The 19767-nt window shown below is 44.2% G+C and overlaps 1 protein-coding gene across 5 annotated transcripts in view; it reads left to right on the top strand.

Moving 5' to 3' along the window:
* LOC122552181 (adhesion G protein-coupled receptor E3-like) overlaps nucleotides 1-8756 on the top strand; it is a 77297-nt gene extending 68541 nt beyond the window's left edge. For all 5 annotated transcript variants that reach the window (XM_043694758.2, XM_043694759.2, XM_087983308.1 and 2 more), the window contains one exon: nucleotides 8083-8756. In XM_043694758.2, the coding sequence (XP_043550693.2) occupies nucleotides 8083-8094 (12 nt within the window). In that variant the 3' untranslated portion in view covers nucleotides 8095-8756. The remainder of the gene's footprint in view (nucleotides 1-8082) is intronic.
* The last annotated feature ends 11011 nt before the right edge of the window (nucleotides 8757-19767 follow it).

Raw genomic sequence — 19767 nt, 5'->3', positions numbered from 1 at the left:
ATTTGTTCTTCCAAAATGGTCAACCTCACACTTGGCAGGGTTGAACTCCATCTGCCACTCCTCAGCCCAGCTCTGCATCATATCTAAGTCCCTCTGCAGCCGACAACAGCCCTCCTCACTGTCCACAACTCCACCTATCTTCGTATCATCTGCAAATTTACTGACCCACCCTTCGACTCCCTCATCTAAGTCATTAATAAAAATTACAAACAGCAGAGGACCCAGAACTGATCCCTGCGGAACTCCACTTGTAACTGGGCTCCAGGCTGAATATTTACCATCTACCACCACTCTCTGCCTTCGACCGGTTAGCCAGTTTTCTATCCAATTGGCCAAATTTCCCTCTATCCCATGCCTCCTGACTTTCCGCATAAGCCTACCATGGGGAACCTTATCAAATGCCTTACTAAAATCCATGTACACTACATCCACTGCTCTACCCTCATCCACATGCTTAGTCACCTCCTCGAAGAATTCAATAAGACTTGTAAGGCAAGACCTACCCTTCACAAATCCGTGCTGGCTGTCCCTAATCAAGCAGTGTCTTTCCAGATACTCATAAATCCTATCCCTCAGTACCCTTTCCATTACTTTGCCTACCACAGAAGTAAGACTAACAGGCCTGTAATTCCCGGGGTTATCCCTATTCCCTTTTTTGAACAGGGGCACAACATTCGCTACTCTCCAGTCCCCTGGTACCACCCCGTTGCCAGTGAAGACGAGAAGATCATTGCCAACGGTACTGCAATTTCCTCTCTTGCTTCCCACATAATCCTAGGATATATCCCGTCAGGCCCGGGGGACTTGTCTATCCTCAAGTTGTTCAAAATGTCCAACACATCTTTCTTCCTAACAGGTATCTCTTCTAGCTTACCAGTCCATTTCACACTCTCCTCTTCTACAATACGGTCCCTCTCGTTCGTAAATACTGAAGAGAAGTACTTGTTCAAGACCTCTCCTATCTCTTCCGACTCAATACACAGTCTCCCACTACTGTCCTTGATCGGACCTACCCTCGTTCTCGTCATTCTCAGGTTTCTCACATACGCATAAAATGCCTTGGGGTTATCCTTGATCCTATCCGCCAACGATTTTTCATGCCCTCTCTTAGCTCTCCTAATCCCTTTCTTCAGGTCCCTTCTGGCTATCCTGTATCCCTCCACTGTTCTGTCTGAATCCTGTTTCCTCAACCTTATGTAAGCCTCCTTCTTCCTCTTTACCAGACATTCAACCTCTCTCGTCAACCAAGGCTCCCTCACACGACCATTTCTTTCCTGCCTGATAGGTACATACATATCATGGACATGTTGTATCTGCTCTTTGAAAAAGTTCCACATTTCCACCACATCCTTCCCTGACAGCCTATGCTCCCAACGTATGCTCCTCAAATCCTGCCTTACAGCATCGTAATTTCCCTTCCCCCAATTATAAAATCTACCTTGTTGTGCGCATCTATCTCTCTCCATAACCAAGGTGAAAGTCACAGAATTGTGGTCACCATCACCAAAATGTTCACCCACTAACAAGCCCACCACTTGTCCCGGTTCATTACCGAGTACCAAATCCAATATGGCCTCCCCTCTGGTTGGACAATCTACATACTGCGTTAGAAAAGCTTCCTGGACACACTGCACAAACACCGCCCCATCCAATCTACTTGATCTAAAGAGCTTCCAATCAATATTTGGGAAGTTGAAGTCGCCCATGACTACGACCCTGTGGCTTCTGCACCTTTCCAAAATCTGTTTCCCAATCTGTTTCTCCACATCTCTGCTGCTATTGGGGGGCCTATAGTAAACACCCAACAAGGTGACTGCACCTTTCCTATTTCTGACTTCAGCCCATACTACCTCCAGAGGCAGATCCCCCTCAAACTTCCTTTCTGCAGCCGTTATACCATTTCTAATTAGCAATGCCACCCCCCCTCCTTTTTTCCCACCCTCCCTAATCTTACTGAAACACCTGTAACCAGGAACCTCCAACAGCCATTCCTGTCCCTCATCTATCCACGTTTCCGTGATGGCCACAACATCGTAGTCCCAGGTACCGATCCACGCCTTAAGTTCACCCACCTTATTTCTGATACTCCTTGCGTTGAAGTATACGCACTTGAGCCCATCTCTGTGTCCGCAAGTAGTCCCTGTCAGTGCTACCTTCTCCACAGCCTCCCTACAGTCTTGGGCATCCTGACACACAGCTAGCTTACTTGCTGGACTACAAGTCCGGATCCCATCCCCCTGCCAAATTAGTTTAAACCCCCCCCGAAGAGTGCTAGCAAACCTACCCCCCAGGATATTGGTGCCCTTCTGGTTCAGGTGCAACCTGTCCTGTTTGTACAGGTCCCACCTTCCCCAGAATGCAGTCCAATTGTCCAAATATCTGAAGCCCTCCCTCCTACACCAGCCTTGCAGCCACGTGTTCAACTGCACTCTCTCCCTATTCTTTGCCTCACTGTCACGTGGCACCGGCAACAACCCAGAGATGACGACTCTGTCTGTCCTAGCTTTTAGCTTCCAGCCTAACTCCTTGAGCTCTTGAATGACCTCCCCACCCCTCTTCCTACCTATGTCGTTGGTGCCAATGTGTACCACGACTTCTGGCTGCACACCCTCCCCCTTAAGGATTCTGAAGACACGGTCTGAGGGTTTAAATGTCTGAGGGTTCTAAACGGTCCCAGGGTTTAAATGTTTTAAACCCTGGGACATCAAGCAACCATTCCTGCCCTTGTGAAAACCATGTCTTTGTTATGGCCACAACATCGTATCCCCAGGTACTGATCCATGCTCTTAAGTTCGTCACTCTTATTTCTGACACTCATTACATTGTAGCAGACACACTTTAACCAATCCCTTTGTTTCACTACATCCTGTCACTGCCCAATCTGCAATTGTCCCACTCTCAGATATGTGGCTCTGATTCCCACCCCCCTGCCAATCTAGTTTAAACTCTCCCGAATCAGACGAGCAAATCTCCCTCCCAGGACATTGGGCCCCTCCAGTTCAGGTGCACCCATCCTTCATGTACAGATCCCACTTTCCCCAGAAGGTATTCCAATGGTCTAGGTATCTGAAACCCTCCCTGCTGCATCAGCCTCTCAGCCACATGTTAAACAAGTATTTTGCATCTGTGCTTACTGTGGAGAAAATATGGAAGATACAGAATGTAGGGAAATAGATGGTGACATTTTCAAAAATGTTCATATTACATAGAAAGAGGTGCTGGATGTCTTGAAACGCATAAAAGTGGATAATTCCCCAGGACCTGATCAGGTGTGCCCTAGAACTCTGTGGGATGCTAAGGAAGTGATTGCTGGGCCTCTTGCTGAGATATTTGCATCATCAATAGTCACAGGTGAGGTGCTGGAAAAGGGGAGGTTGGCTAACGTGGTGCCACTATTTAAGAAGGGTGGTAAGAACAAGCCAGGGAACTATAGACCAGTGAACCTGATGTCGCGGATGGGCAAGTTGTTGGAGGGAATCCTGAGGAAGAGGATTTACATGTATTTGGAAAGGCAAGGACTGATTAGGGATAGTCAACATGGCTTTGAGCTTGGGAAATCATGTCTCACAAACTTGATTGAGTTTTTTGAAGAAGTAACAAAGAGGATTGAGGAGGCCAGAGCGGTAGATGTGATCTATATGGACTTCAGTAAGGTGTTCGACAAGGTTCCCCATGGGAGACTGATTAGCAAGGTCAGATCTCATGGAATGCAGGGAGAACTAGCCATTTGGATACAGAACTGGCTCAAAAGTAGAAGAAAGAGGGTGGTGGTGGAGGGTTGGAGAGAGTTGAGGACTGGAGGCCTGTGACCAGTGGAGTGCCACAAGGATCGGTGCTGGGTCCACTACTTTTCATCATTTATATAAATGATTTGGATGCGAGCATAACAGGTACAGTTAGTAAGTTTTCAGATGACACCAAAATTGGAGATGTCGTGAACAGCGAAGAGGGTTATCTGAGATTACAACAGGATCTGGACCAGATGGGCCAATGGGCTGAGGAGTGGCAGATGGAGTTTAATTTAGATAAATGCGAAGTGCTGCATTTTGGGAAAGCACATCTTAGCAGGACTTATACACTTAATGGTAAGGTCCTAGGGAGTGTTGCTGAACAAAGAGACCTTGGAGTGCAGGTTCATAGCTCCTTGAAAGTGGAGTTGCATGTAGATAGGATAATGAAGAAGGCATTTGGTATGGTTTCCTTTATTAGTCAGGATATTGAGTACGGCAGTTGGCAGGTCATGTTGCAGCTGTATAGGACATTGGGTCAGCCACTTTTGGAATATTGCGTGAAATTCTGGTCTCCTTCCTATCGGAAAGATGTTGTGAAACTTGAAAAGTTCAGAAAAGATTCATAAGGATGTTACCAGGGTTGGAGGATTTGAGCTATAGGGCGAGTTGAATAGGCTGGGGCTGTTTTTCCTGGAGCATCAGAGGCTGAGGGGTGACCTTATAGAGGTTGATAAAATCATGAGGGACATAGATAGGAAAAATAGACAAAGTCTTTTCCCTGGGCTGAGAGAGTCCAGAACTAGAGGGCATAGGTTTAGGGTGACAGGGGAAAGATATAAAAGAGACCTCAGGGGCAACATTTTCACATAAAGGGTGGTACATGTATGGAAGGGTTTAAAGGGATATGGGCCAGATGCTGGCAAATGGGACTAGATTGAGTTGGGATATCATGTTGGAATGGACGAGTTGGACCGAAGGGTCTGTTTCTATGCTGTACATCTCTATACTCAATGACAAATTTAAATAAGGAATTAGAAGGGCTAAAAGAGGTCATGAAAAGTTATTAGCAAACATGTGTGGAGCCAGAAGAGGTAGCAGAGGCTCTAAACGAATACTTCGTGTCAGTATTCAACAAAGAGAAGGAATTGGTAGAGGATGATCTCAGAGAAGGGAGTGTCAAGTTTCTAAGCCAAGTTGCCATTAAAAAGGAAGAGGAGTTTTGTATTTTAAAAAGTATTAAAGTAGATATGTCCCCACGTCCTGATGGGATCTATCACAGAATATTGAAGAAGGCAAGAGAACAAATTGCTGGAGTATTGACAGACATCATTGTGTCCTCTTCGGCTACAGGTGAGGTCCCAGCAGACGGGAGAATAGCCAGTGCTGTCCCATTGTTTAAGAAGGGTAGCAAGGATAATCCAGCAAATTACAGGCCTATTAGCCTCACATCGATGGGAGGGAAATTATCAGGAAAGTTTCTCAGGGACAAGATCTATACGCATGCAGAAGCATATGGACTTACTAGCGATAAACGGTATCATTTTCTGCGGTGGAGATTGTGCTTCAGTAAAACCTTTGACAAGGTCCTTCATGGCAAACTGGTACAAAAGGTGAAGTCATTTGGTATCAGGGTGAGTTTGCAAGATGGATACAGGACTGGATTAGTCACAGGAGACTGAGGGTAGCAATGGAATGATACTTTTTGGAATGAAGGATTGTGACTAGCGGTGTACCACAGGGATCAATGCTGGGATCTCTGCTGTTTGTGGTTGACATAATGATTTGGAGGAAAACATGGCTGGTCTAATTAGTAAATTTACAGACGATATAAAGATTGGTGGAGTTGCTGATAGTGAAGAGGATTGTCAGAGGATACAGCAGGATATAGATCAGTTGGAGGCATGGGCAGGAAAATGACAAATGCAGTTTAATCCAGACAAATGTGAGGTATACATTTTGGATGGTCAAGTATAGGTGGAAATTATACAGTGAATAGCAGAATCCTTAGGAGTTTTGATATGCAGAGAGATCTGGATATGCAGGTCCACAGGTCACTGAAGGTGGCAGCACAGGGAGATAAGGTAGTAAAAAAGGCCAATAACATACCTCACTTCATTGGAACAGAAATTGAGTATTAAGGTAGGCAAGTTATGCTGCAGCTTTATAGGACTTTAGTTAGGCCACACTTGGAATATTGTGGGCAATTCTGGTCACCGCACCACCAGAAGAATGTGGACGCTTTGGAGAAGGTTCAGAAAAGGATTATCAGGATGATGCCTGATACAGGGGGTTTTAGCTGTGCAGAAAGGTTGGATAGGCTGGGTTTGTTTTCACTGGAATGCAGGGGATTGAGGGGTGACCTGATCAAAGTTTGTAAGATTGTGAATGGATGGATAAAGTGGATAGTGTGAGGCTTTTCTGCAGGGCAGAGAGGTCAATTACCAGGGGACACAGGTTCAAGGTTCAGGGGTATGGGGAGAAGTTTAAAAGAGATGTGCGAGGCAGGTTTATCACACAAAGGATAGTGAGTGCCTGGAATGCGCTGCCAGAGGTAGCGGTGGAAGCAAACACAACAGCAGCATTCAAGATGCACCTGGATGAATACATGAAAAGGAAGGGAATAGCGGGACACCGATCCTGTAAGTGAAGACAGTTTTAGTCTGGAATGGGAAGAATGTGTCAGCACAGGCTCAGAGAACCAGAGGGCTGTTCCTGTTCTGTATTGTTCTTTCTTTCTTTGTTTCTATCTATTCCTTCATTGTTCCATCACTTAGATTATGGCAGCTATATTTAAGTCAGGTAGAGAGCTTTGAGAGTTTGAATATGGACAACATGGCATTTGTCTTTCAATGTGATTCTGATGTGATCTATAATGAACTCAGCATGTCTTCACACACAGGCATTCAGATTGAGTAATGGCTATCGGCTTAATGCTATAGGCATACAGGCTGTGGAAAAGTAACATCATGTCAAAGCCGAGTTAGCTAGTTACAGGTGATGACAGCCGGATTATGGCCACTGTCTGAGGAAGATAAACAATCAGGCTGAATTCCAACTCTGATCTACTGACTGATCCACAAAAGTGTGCACAGTATGTTCGCATTGTATTAGAACCAGAATGGACTTGACTGAGATGGAATGGATTGCCAGAGAGAGTGATCAGTAAAGAAGTAGTTGGAAATGAATGAACTGGAGCTCCATTTTGACGAGTTGGACCGGTATGTGTCATTCACAGGACTTACTGGCTTTTCCTTCTGGATTGCCAACACTCACTTCCGTACAAGGCAGGAGGCATCTCTTTAATAATCTTGGAGTTCAGGCAACTTTCTCATGAACCCACACTTCCAAGTCAGGATATCCCTCCTAGGCAGTAGTGTCCAGAAATACGCACCTTGCTTTTGGAGTGTTCTATCCAGGGCTTTGATGGCTGAAACAGAATCGTCACACCATTGTTTTCCAGTCCTCAGGATACAAAGGCTCCATTAACCTTTCTAACTAGATTCCTTCAAATTCATCAGGTTATAGTAAGCCAGTTACCTATATAGAATGGAAAAGTGTGGCACTGGAAAAGTACAGCAGATCAAGCAGCATCTGAGGGTTAAGAGAGTCGACGTTTCAGACATAAGGCCTTCATCAGGAAGGGTTACCTATATACCCATGTCTGGGTGCTTGTCCATGACTGCTGAATTGTTACAGCGCAAAAGGAGGCCATTCAGCCCATTGTGCCTGCAACACTAGCTCTTCAATGGGTATCATTATCTTGTGCCAAACTTCTGCTTTTTCTCCATTTCCATACATGCAATTTTTATTCAAATAACCAACCAATGTTCTCCTAAATGTCTCAACTGAACTGTCTCCACCATATTTCCAGGCAGTGCATTCCCTAACTACTTGCTGTGTGAGAAAGGTTATTTTCTCACACCACCCTTGCTTCTTTAACACGTCACTTTAAATCAAGGTGCTTTTGATTTTGTTCCTTTTATGGGTGGGAAAAGTTTCTCACTACCTACTCTATCGAGCTCACTCAATATTTTGAAAAACTTCCTCTCAGCCTTCTTGTCTCCAAGGAGAACTGTCCCAACTTCTCTAATCTATTCTCATCATTCAAGTTCCTCTTTTCTGGAACGATTCTTGTAACTCGCTTCTGCACTTTCTCACTTTCTTCTAGATCTATCTCAGTCACAGCCTTGGAAAGTGTACCTTAGGCAGAGCTCATGGTACGATACCTCAGGTAGAAGCTACGAAAGTGTAACTTATTCAGATTCAACAACTTCAGAGGTGGAGTGTTTGGAAGGGAAACTGAAACAAGAGTCATCATTTAAAACTGAGGCGTATATGCTTTTCTCCACAGGAAATAGTGTGACCGGATATGTTTGTGAACTTTGCAAAGAGCGAACAGACTCTTTCTGGACAAATACCTGATCTGGACTGAATGTTAAATGAAGAATGTGTGGACATGTTACCTTTGAAAAATGCCATTATATCTCCGATATTCAATCAATTGGAATGGCAACCATGGATTAAGCATTGCCCTACTACAAACAGCTGGTTCTGGGAGATGTGACATGTCTTATATAGTAAAGTAAAATACTAATAATAACACTATGATTTGGTTGTGTAAGCAACCTTTTGTTGAAAGTTTATTTGATGGTTAGTTAATTGTATTAGTTCTGCTCATTAAAGAATAAAGGGGTCATGTGTGTAAATTGGAATGACACTGTGGCAACCCATTCAATCCAAGTGCCTTGTTTAAGAAAAGGAATTGAAGTATTTTGTGGGTACCAACATCATTTTCATCCACCAGATTATTGCTGTTAGCCCCTTTTATGCTTTGCTCTGTGTTTAAAATTCCTTGGCCAGTTATAATCTATTGTTCTTTTCATTAGAGAGTGTGGACATCCACCATTCTCTGATGTCTGAGCCCATGAGTGCAAATTTAGATGTGAGAGTTTAACTGTTTGAAATGGTTTCATAAATACAAATTTAAACTTATTTCATATTAATAAAGACACAATACAATTCAAAGCCAAGGGCTACTCTTTCTCTCGAACCTACCTTTAAATGTCTTCCAGTCTTCCAGTCAACTTGTAACAAACCTCACTCCTTGAGCACAAAATCTTGGCTGACACTTCAATGCAAGAAGGAATGAGTGCAGCACTGGCAGAGGTGCCACCCTTCAGATGAGAGCTTAAACAAATATCCCCCGGGTCACCTGTCTCTGAGGTGGGCATACGATATCCCATGGTGCTTTTCGAAGAAACGGTGGCAAGACAAACAAGTATTCTTGAACCAGCAGTAGTAAAGTTGATAATAAGATTATTATCAGATTGCTGCCTGGGGTACCTTGCAGTACACAAATAGGCTGCTGCATTCCTAAAAATTGTGGCTTCAATTCAAAAGTATTCCACTGGCTGAAAACACTTTGGCAGCTTATGAGAGATTGTATTTCAGTGAGAGTTCATTTCCATCTTGCTTCCTCTGCACCAATTGTAATACTCGCATGGATCTTGCTGTACACCCTGGAAATAATTTACTGAGGCTGCATTCCCACCGGATGAGTCTCTCCTGGGAAATGGCTGCTGATGATGCTACCAGCATTCACTTTACAGGTTGGAGACTGAGGGCTCTGAAGTCCCAAGGCACACTGATTCACATCCCCCAAGTCCCTCCTCCCTATCTTTTATCTTAGCCTGCTGGACAAACTTTCCTCATTCCTGAAGAAGGGCTAATGCCCGAAACGTCGATTCTCCTGTTCCCTAGATGCTGCCTGACCTGCTGCGCTTCTCCAGCAACACATTTCCAACACTGATTCACAGAATAACCTCTCCCTCAAATAAAGGAGAAAGAAGCTCAAACAATCAGAAAAGGCTGAACAGGCAGGGGTTTTCACCTGAAAAAGATAAACCGATGTTGTGAGATAAGCTCCTCTCGTCAAGCTATTATAAGATTGTTCCTGGGAGGAGCTAACCAAAGTGTTCCAGTGATGCACTGCCAACTTCTTTCACTAAGTCCATGTAGCTAACAGTAATGTGTACTGACTCAAAAGTCTCAAATAATTAGCTATTTAGTATCATGTAATATGTATAATCTGTTTACCAAGAGTATACCAACTTCTGTTGAAGATATAGTAAGAATATCAATAATACTGATAATTGTCACAGAAAGCAGTTGAGTCAATGTTTTCAGGAACAAGTTAGGTGCAGTTCTCCGAGCTAAAGTGATCAAAGGAAATTGTGAGAAATCAGAAATAAATAATTGAGTTAAATGATTAACTACGATTATATTGAATGGCAGAGCAAGCTCCAGAGACCAAAAGGGTTACTCCTGCTCCTATTTCCTATATTTTTATAAGGAGGATTGGTGGTGGTGTAGCTATGCAAAGAATTTCAGAGTCTAAACAGGAACTCCACATACTACACTGACTGAGAGGTGGATTTTTCCATGTAGAGTAGATGAGAAGTATTTCCACTCAGTGAGTGCAAAGCTCTCGGTTATAAATATGTAAAAGTCATTAATATATGCAAAAAAAGGAATTCAGACAAATCCTTTTTTACTTAGAGTGTGTTGAGAAAGTGGAACTCACGACCATAGGAGTAGTTAAGACAAGTCGCATAGATACATGCATGAGGAAGTTCAGTAAACACACAAGACAGAAAGGATCAGAATGATGTGTTGAATGGATGAAATGAAATAGGGTGGAAGGAGACTCATGATGAGTATAAACACCAGCATGAGCAGCTGGGCGAAATGGCCTGTTTCTATGTTATAAAATTCTATGGAATCCCATGTAAATATTGTTAAAGAACAAAAAAAGAGAAAATTATTTTTGGGAAATGAGTGATTCGCATGAGGCAGCAGATGTTCTTCAAAAACAGAACAGATTTTTTTTCAGAAAATGGGGCACAGAGGAACAAAGCTTATACATGGTAGTTCAAAAAATCTTAACTTGGAAAGCTAAACAAAGTTTCAACTTGCTAACCTTTTCCTGTCTTTGATCAGATACTCAATTCTTGAGAAATTTCACTCCTATCTCAATATTTTAAGGAACAAAAACAGAAATCGCTAGAAAAGCTCTGCAGGTCTGGCAGCATCCACTAGAGAGATATCTGAGTTAATATTTCAGGTCCAGGGTCCCTCCCCTTTTCAGATGCATATTCTCCTCCCTTCTCTTGTCAGCCTTCCACAGGGACTGTTCCTTCCAGGACACCGTGATTCACTCCTCCTTCATTCCTAACGTCCCCCACAGCCCCATGTCACCTTCCCCTCCCACTGCAGAAGATGTAACAGCTGTCTGCTTACTTCCTCTGGCCTCAGTATCCACAGACCCAAACACATCTCCAAAGTGAAGCAGCGTTTTACCTGTACTTCACGCAATCTAGTCTACTGCATTCACTGCTCACAATGTGGTCTCTTCTACACTGGGGAAATGAAACATTGACTGGGTGACCACTTCACAGAACACAGACATTCTGTCTGTAAAAAAGACCCTAAGCTTTCAGTTGCCTGCACTTGACCTGCTGTGCTTTTCCAGCACCAATCTAATCTTGCCACTTCAACACGCCACTGTGTTCCCTGGCCAATATCTCCGTCTCAGGCTTGCTGCAGTGCTCCAGTGGAGCTCAGTAGAAGCTGGAAGAACAACACCTCACCTTTCACTTGGAAACTCTACAGCCTTCTCCAGTTAAAATCAATTTCAGCAACTTTATGCTTGAACTTCTTTCATGTCCTTACCCCAACCCACACACACCAGGCTTCATTATCACATGGTCTGCTATTGCACACAAACCAATGTTAGCCACTAATAATCTCCATTAATAGCTAATCACCCTCCTAGCCAGATCATTCTTCTACATAAAAACCAACATTTACCCATCAGGAAGGGTCACTGGACTGATACATTAACTCTGATTTCTCTCCAGAATTGCTGCCAGACCTGCTGAGCTTTTCTAGCAATTTATGCTTTTGTTTCTGATTTCCAGCATTTGCAGTTCTTTCAGCGGGAAAATCTCAGCAGGTCTGGCAGCATCTGTAAGGAGAGAAAAGGGTCAGTCAGACTCGAAACGTCAGCTCTTTTCTCTCCTTACAGATGCTGCCAGACCTGCTGAGATTTTCCAGCATTTTCTCTTTTGGTTTCAGATTCCAGCATCCACAATAATTTGCTTTTTTGCAGTCCTTTCAGTTTTTATTCAACTTTTTAAGATTTTACTTAATTGACTCTTCCCACTTTCTTTAACATGGATTGCAAGATAGTTCATAATTCTTTTCAGGCTCCATTGACTTGAATAATTCTGATGGCTTGATCTCTCAGTACTAACAACTTGAAGAGTTCTGTCTAAAGTCTCATAGAACATAGAACAATACAGCACAGAACAGGCCCTTCGGCCCACGATGTTGTGCCGAACTTCTAACCTAGATTAAGTACCCATCCATGTACCTATCCAAATGCCGCTTAAAGGTCGCCAATGATTCCGACTCTACCACTCCCACGGGCAGCGCATTCCATGCCCCCACCACTCTCTGGGTAAAGAACCCACCCCTGACATCTCCCCTATACCTTCCACCCTTCACCTTAAATTTATGTCCCCTTGTAACACTCTGTTGTACCCGGGGAAAAAGTTTCTGACTGTCTACTCTATCTATTCCTCTGATCATCTTATAAACCTCTATCAAGTCACCCCTCATCCTTCGCCGTTCCAACGAGAAAAGGCCGAGAACTCTCAACCTATCCTCGTACGACTTCCTCTCCATTCCAGGCAACATCCTGGTAAATCTTCTCTGCACCCTCTCCAAAGCTTCCACATCTTTCCTAAAGTGAGGCGACCAGAACTGCACACAGTACTCCAACTGTGGCCTAACCAAAGTCCTGTACAGCTGCAACATCACTTCACGACTCTTGAATTCAATCCCTCTGCTAATGAACGATAATACTCCATAGGCCTTCTTACAAACTCTATCCACCTGAGTGGCAACCTTCAAAGATCTATGTACATAGACCCCAAGATCCCTCTGTTCCTCCACCTGACTAAGAACCCTACCATTAACCCTGTATTCCGCATTCTTATTTGTTCTTCCAAAATGGACAACCTCACACTTGGCAGGGTTGAACTCCATCTGCCACTCCTCAGCCCAGCTCTGCATCATATCTAAGTCCCTCTGCAGCCGACAACAGCCCTCCTCACTGTCCACAACTCCACCTATCTTCGTATCATCTGCAAATTTACTGACCCACCCTTCGACTCCCTCATCTAAGTCATTAATAAAAATTACAAACAGCAGAGGACCCAGAACTGATCCCTGCGGAACTCCACTTGTAACTGGGCTCCAGGCTGAATATTTACCATCTACCACCACTCTCTGCCTTCGACCGGTTAGCCAGTTTTCTATCCAATTGGCCAAATTTCCCTCTATCCCATGCCTCCTGACTTTCCGCATAAGCCTACCATGGGGAACCTTATCAAATGCCTTACTAAAATCCATGTACACTACATCCACTGCTCTTCCCTCATCCACATGCTTGGTCACCTCCTCGAAGAATTCAATAAGACTTGTAAGGCAAGACCTACCCTTCACAAATCCGTGCTGGCTGTCCCTAATCAAGCAGTGTCTTTCCAGATACTCATAAATCCTATCCCTCAGTACCCTTTCCATTACTTTGCCTACCACAGAAGTAAGACTAACAGGCCTGTAATTCCCGGGGTTATCCCTATTCCCTTTTTTGAACAGGGGCACAACATTCGCTACTCTCCAGTCCCCTGGTACCACCCCCGTTGCCAGTGAAGACGAGAAGATCATTGCCAACGGTACTGCAATTTCCTCTCTTGCTTCCCACATAATCCTAGGATATATCCCGTCAGGCCCGGGGGACTTGTCTATCCTCAAGTTGTTCAAAATGTCCAACACATCTTCCTTCCTAACAGGTATCTCTTCTAGCTTACCAGTCCATTTCACACTCTCCTCTTCTACAATACGATCCCTCTCGTTCGTAAATACTGAAGAGAAGTACTTGTTCAAGACCTCTCCTATCTCTTCCGACTCAATACACAGTCTCCCACTACTGTCCTTGATCGGACCTACCCTCGTTCTCGTCATTCTCAGGTTTCTCACATACGCATAAAATGCCTTGGGGTTATCCTTGATCCTATCCGCCAACGATTTTTCATGCCCTCTCTTAGCTCTCCTAATCCCTTTCTTCAGGTCCCTTCTGGCTATCCTGTATCCCTCCACTGCTCTGTCTGAATCCTGTTTCCTCAACCTTATGTAAGCCTCCTTCTTCCTCTTTACCAGACATTCAACCTCTCTCGTCAACCAAGGCTCCCTCACACGACCATTTCTTTCCTGCCTGATAGGTACATACATATCATGGACACGTCGTATCTGCTCTTTGAAAAAGTTCCACATTTCCACCACATCCTTCCCTGACAGCCTATGCTCCCAACGTATGCTCCTCAAATCCTGCCTTACAGCATCGTAATTTCCCTTCCCCCAATTATAAAATCTACCTTGTTGTGCGCACCTATCTCTCTCCATAACCAAGGTGAAAGTCACAGAATTGTGGTCACCATCACCAAAATGTTCACCCACTAACAAGCCCACCACTTGTCCCGGTTCATTACCGAGTACCAAATCCAATATGGCCTCCCCTCTGGTTGGACAATCTACATACTGCGTTAGAAAAGCTTCCTGGACACACTGCACAAACACCGCCCCATCCAATCTACTTGATCTAAAGAGCTTCCAATCAATATTTGGGAAGTTGAAGTCGCCCATGACTACGACCCTGTGGCTTCTGCACCTTTCCAAAATCTGTTTCCCAATCTGTTTCTCCACATCTCTGCTGCTATTGGGGGGCCTATAGTAAACACCCAACAAGGTGACTGCACCTTTCCTATTTCTGACTTCAGCCCATACTACCTCCAGAGGCAGATCCCCCTCAAACTTCCTTTCTGCAGCCGTTATACCATTTCTAATTAGCAATGCCACCCCCCCTCCTTTTTTCCCACCCTCCCTAATCTTACTGAAACACCTGTAACCAGGAACCTCCAACAGCCATTCCTGTCCCTCATCTATCCACGTTTCCGTGATGGCCACAACATCGTAGTCCCAGGTACCGATCCACGCCATAAGTTCACCCACCTTATTTCTGATACTCCTTGCGTTGAAGTATACGCACTTGAGCCCATCTCTGTGTCCGCAAGTAGTCCCTGTCAGTGCTACCTTCTCCACAGCCTCCCTACAGTCTTGGGCATCCTGACAAACAGCTAACCTACTTGCTGGACTACAAGTCCGGATCCCATCCCCCTGCCAAATTAGTTTAAACCCCCCCCAAAGAGTGCCAACTTGTATAGGTGCGCCATCGAGGGCATTCTGTCTGGGTGTATCACTACCTGGCTTGAAAGTTCCACAAACTAACATTTTGAATTGAATTGAATTTATTGACATGTGCACTGAGGCACAGTGAAAAGTTTTGTTTTGCAAGCAATACAGGCAGATCACAGAGTTAAATAGCATAGTAAATAATAGGTAAACAGCAGGAAAAACAAAAACACACGTACAGGCGGATGTTAAGAGTTTGTGAGTCCATTCAGTATTCTGTAGGGTAGGGTAGGGTAGAAACTGTTGCGAAACCGGCTGGTGTGTGTGTTCAGGCTTCTGTACCTTCTCCCCAATGGCAGAGTTTATAGAAACACATTGCCAGGGTGGGATGGATCTTTGAGAATGCTGGTGGCCTTTCCTTGACAGCAGGCCTGGTACATAGATTCTATAGATGGGAGGTTGGCCTTTGTGATTGTACGGGCCGAGTTCACCACTCTCTGTAACCATCTCAGATCTTGAATGGTACAGTTGTCATATCAGGTAGTGATACACCCAGACAGAATGCCCTCGATGGCGCACCTATACAAGTTGGCAAAGGGTATTCGCTGTCATGCCAAATTTCCTCAGCTGCCTGAGGAAGAAGAGACATTGTTGGGCCTTTGTAACCGGTGTGTCCACATGAAGAGTCCAAGAAAGCTTGATGTGGATGACCACTCCCAGGAGCTTGATATTCTCCACTCGTTTCACCTCTGCGCTGTTACTGTGAAGGGAGGCATGAGTAATATCCCACCAGAAATCAATAATGAGTTCCTTGATTTTGCTGGCATTGAGAGTTAGGTTATTCTCAGTGCACCATTTTTCCAGGTCTTCCACCTCCCGTAGGTAGTCTGTTTCGTCGCCATCTGAGTTTTAACCGACTATGGTGGTGTCATCAGCGAACTTGTAAATGGCATTAGTCTGGTATTTGGCGATCCAGTCATGGGTATACAGTAAGTACAGTAGGGGGTGAGTACGCAACCCTGGGGGGCTCCAGTGTTGAGTGTTAGTGATGATGAAATATTGTCTGGTTAATTTTTGTCTCGTTCCCCTAAGTTATTGAATTGAATTGAATTGAATTCATTGTCGCGTGTACCAAGGCACAGTGGAAAGCTTTGTCCTGCGAGCAAAGCGGGCAGATCGCAGAGTTAAATAGCATAGATAAATAAATAATAGGTCAACAGCAGCAAAAAACAAAAACTTGATCATCTATTCAGACATTTACAGCCAGTTATTCACATAAAATCAGACTAGAGGAAACTGTGAGGCTGTTGTCTCAAAAGGCCACCTTAAAGTGTTCTTTGAATCGCAAATAGAAAATCTTTCAGTTTTCCCTCTGAAATCCATTTCTAAATATGCAGACTGTTGACAGGCAGAGGAAGTGGTGTAAGTGGTGATATCACTGGACATGGGCTTATGCCTGAAACATTGACTCTCCTGCTCCTCAGATGCTGCCTGACCGACTGTGCTTTTCCAGCAAACAAAAACATTAACAAAAAAAGCTTGATTCTCCCGCAAAGAGGAACTATTTCTCCATCAGAACCAAACACCTGATCTGAGACCTTGAATCTTATGTTATGGTCAAAACTGAACGAGTGGCTCTCTGGTCTACTGTAAACTCAGCATGATAACCATGCCATCCATTCACACTGCAGGGGTCCAGGTAGACTATGGACTGCCTTCACATGCTTTCTTGGAATTGATGCACTTAAATCACTTGTCCAAATAATTTTCTGACCTGTTCAGGCAAAATTACCTTCAAGCAGCCTCATTTCAAAATCCGGATCCCAAAATATAATACATGTTTGGTACAGCTTTCATCACAATAACCTAAAAGACTGGAATAGTAATCCAGAGAGTGAGATTAAATTCCACCCTGGAGCTGAGAGTTCAATTTTTAAATCTGAAAGTTAAAAGTTGGTCTTATTAAAGATGAACATTAAGTTGGGGGATTGTCATTAAAATCCACCAGTCTCCCGTCTTAAATCAATATACTCGACTCTGGAATGCTCCCTGACTAAGGTTTCAAACTGCCTTTATTTTAGTGATTTGTGTTTCCTCTATTACCCGCCGTTTGCAGTGATCCCCTATTCCTTTTAGACAACTTTCTTTCCAATGATTATGAGGCCTCCTGTCATGATTAGGGTTGGGCCATTGAGGATGTCTCTCTCTCTCTGTCAAGTAAATAAAAGAGTTTGTTGGAAATTTTGTGAGTTGGTCAATCATCAGACATAGTTAAAACAGAGATCGTGTACAGTAAAAATGGATACAATACAGTCTAAGGGAATGGTCTTTCAGCAGTCCAGCACAAAAACCAATGTTAAGACTTCATGACTATGTAACCCATGACAACTGAGCAACCAAAGGTCATATCAGTCGTGGCAAATCAAACCAGAACGCAACAAAACGCAGGGGACTTTTTTTTACATCTATTCACAGGATGTGGACATTGCTGACCAGACCAGCTTTCAATCCTTTATTGATTTTGAGAAGATGGTGATGACCTGTCCTTGAATTGTTGCAGTCCAGGATGTGTGGGTACATCTATAACTCTATTAAAAGGAGTTCCAGGATTTTGAACCAGCAACACCCAAGGAGCGGAAATATATTTCCAAGTCAGGAGTTGAGTGACTTGGAGAGGAACCTGCTGGTGGTGGTATTCCCCTGGATCTGTTGCTGTTATCCTTCTGTAAGGTAGAGAGCATGGACATGGAACATGCTATCAGAGGAATCTTCGTGAACAGAGTTTACAGAGGAAAGAATTAAGAGTGAGAAGGTGATGCTGCAAAGTAAATACTGTTAATCTCTTGATGATTGCTGCACTTAAAGATACAGCTGCCATGGATGATTCAAACTTCCTCTTTCAATCATTAGTCTGTGGGTCTCATTGACCACTGGGTATGCTTCAGCTTGTTATAATCGGCAAACAAACTTTTTTGGGTTGAATTTAAACATATTTTAGCTAAATGATCCATGCGTTAAGTTTCACATAAAGCTTTTTTCAGCAAGGCTTAGAGAATTTTCTCAGCTATCAACCTGATTTACCTCATTACCTACCTGTCACACCCATGTGTCCCCTCTCAGCTGACGCGAGCAAGATTGTCCCACTCACAGTCAATGGAAATGCCCCCAGGATGTCCTGGAATAGTGAGAAGCCTGATGCACACCCGGTCAAGCACGGTCAGTTTGCAGCTGCCCTTCCAAGTTCGTAACATTTGTCCCAGGTGTGGCAGGTAAGGGGTAACTGACTCCATCCTTTGCAAATAGGGACTGGAGGTCCTTGTGGACGGCTAGAACAGAGGAGGTGCATTGTTCTCATACAGAATCACCATAGGAAGCCGTCACACCTGACTCTGCCAGCTTGGCCCAAGGTTGCCACCCAGATCATTGCAGCCTGATCATCTGGAGGAATGCCCAGGATGACAGGAAAAAGCTCAGTGATCATCTCCATTCATTCTATCTCTGCTACTGCACCCACCTCCCAACAAGGCTCATGTTCTACTGTCGCTGTTGCCTGTCTTCCCTCACACCCAATTGTCCCACATCACTAGCCCTGCAGGGCCTCTGCACTGCTTACTCATTTGTGCTGCGACTCGTTGACTGATGGGTGTCTCCTTAAACTTCGTTGAGGACTACTCACCTTAGACATTGAGTGAGAGCTGTTTACTTGGATGACCTGCAGGTTGTTTTCTGCAGAAGCTGCTAGCACACGGTTCAACTGTCATACAGCAACAAGTCCATCCCCTTGATTGAGATCTGGTGATAAGCTTCACAAGCTGCGTGGCTGTATGTCTGTGCTAACCAGCAAGGCAAGGCAGGAGGATATTGAGCCTGTGAGTTCTGGCTGAGGTGTCAAAACACAAAAAGGCAAGAGGCAAGACAAACATTGCTGTGAGCATCCAAGTAGGCACAACGTCAGTACTCACTAAGAGCAAGTGAGCAGCCCTGAGATGCAGCCCAGTCCAACTCATGACCTGTATAATGTAGAGTATATTAACTCATGTGCTCCAAAGTGCATCGTTAAAGTGCAGAGTGTACTGTAAGGGTACAGGAAGTGCATTCGAGATCTGCCATGAAGATGATGTAAAGAGGCTAGAACATGTTGAATGTTAAGATCTGAGAGTGTGGGGTATTTGTGGTCACTGCCTGAGATGTTGATGCCAGGAGTCCAAGATGGAGCTGCAGAGGAGCTGGAGTTGCCAGGGACATGCGTAGTAGAAAAGCAACCTGCTAATTAATGAGAAAAAAATTAAATAATAATGAGGGCAAAAGTGAACAATATTCCCAGTTAACTGACATCTCATTGGAAGAATCTCATCTCAAGGTCCTGAACTACATTGGAAAGTACAATTTATCACTCCTGACATCAAGACAGGGCTCACTCGACTTATCACACAAATCTTCCAGATTTGTCGCCATAGACCAAGTCATTCAGGGCCTGGGAAGATTCTGCCCTTTCTGTTGGAAAATGACGGGTATAGTTACTGTCCTTCATAAACAGGTGCAAGTTATTGTTCACATATAAATTGTAAAGTGCTGTTGATATCTATATGCAAGATCATCATAGAATCCCAACAGTATGGAAGCAGGCCATTCGGCATATCAAGCCTGCACTAACTCTCTGAAGAGCATCCCACCAGGACCCACTCCCTATCCTGTTTCTGTAACCCTGCGTTTCCCATGGTTA

This window comes from Chiloscyllium plagiosum, unplaced genomic scaffold (assembly GCF_037043375.1).
Source record: "Chiloscyllium plagiosum isolate Xiang-an unplaced genomic scaffold, Cpla_swu_hap1 HiC_scaffold_45, whole genome shotgun sequence".
Taxonomy (NCBI): Eukaryota; Metazoa; Chordata; class Chondrichthyes; order Orectolobiformes; family Hemiscylliidae; genus Chiloscyllium; species Chiloscyllium plagiosum.
Note: the sequence above shows the minus strand (reverse complement) of the source record. Positions and strands in the feature narration are given on the sequence as shown.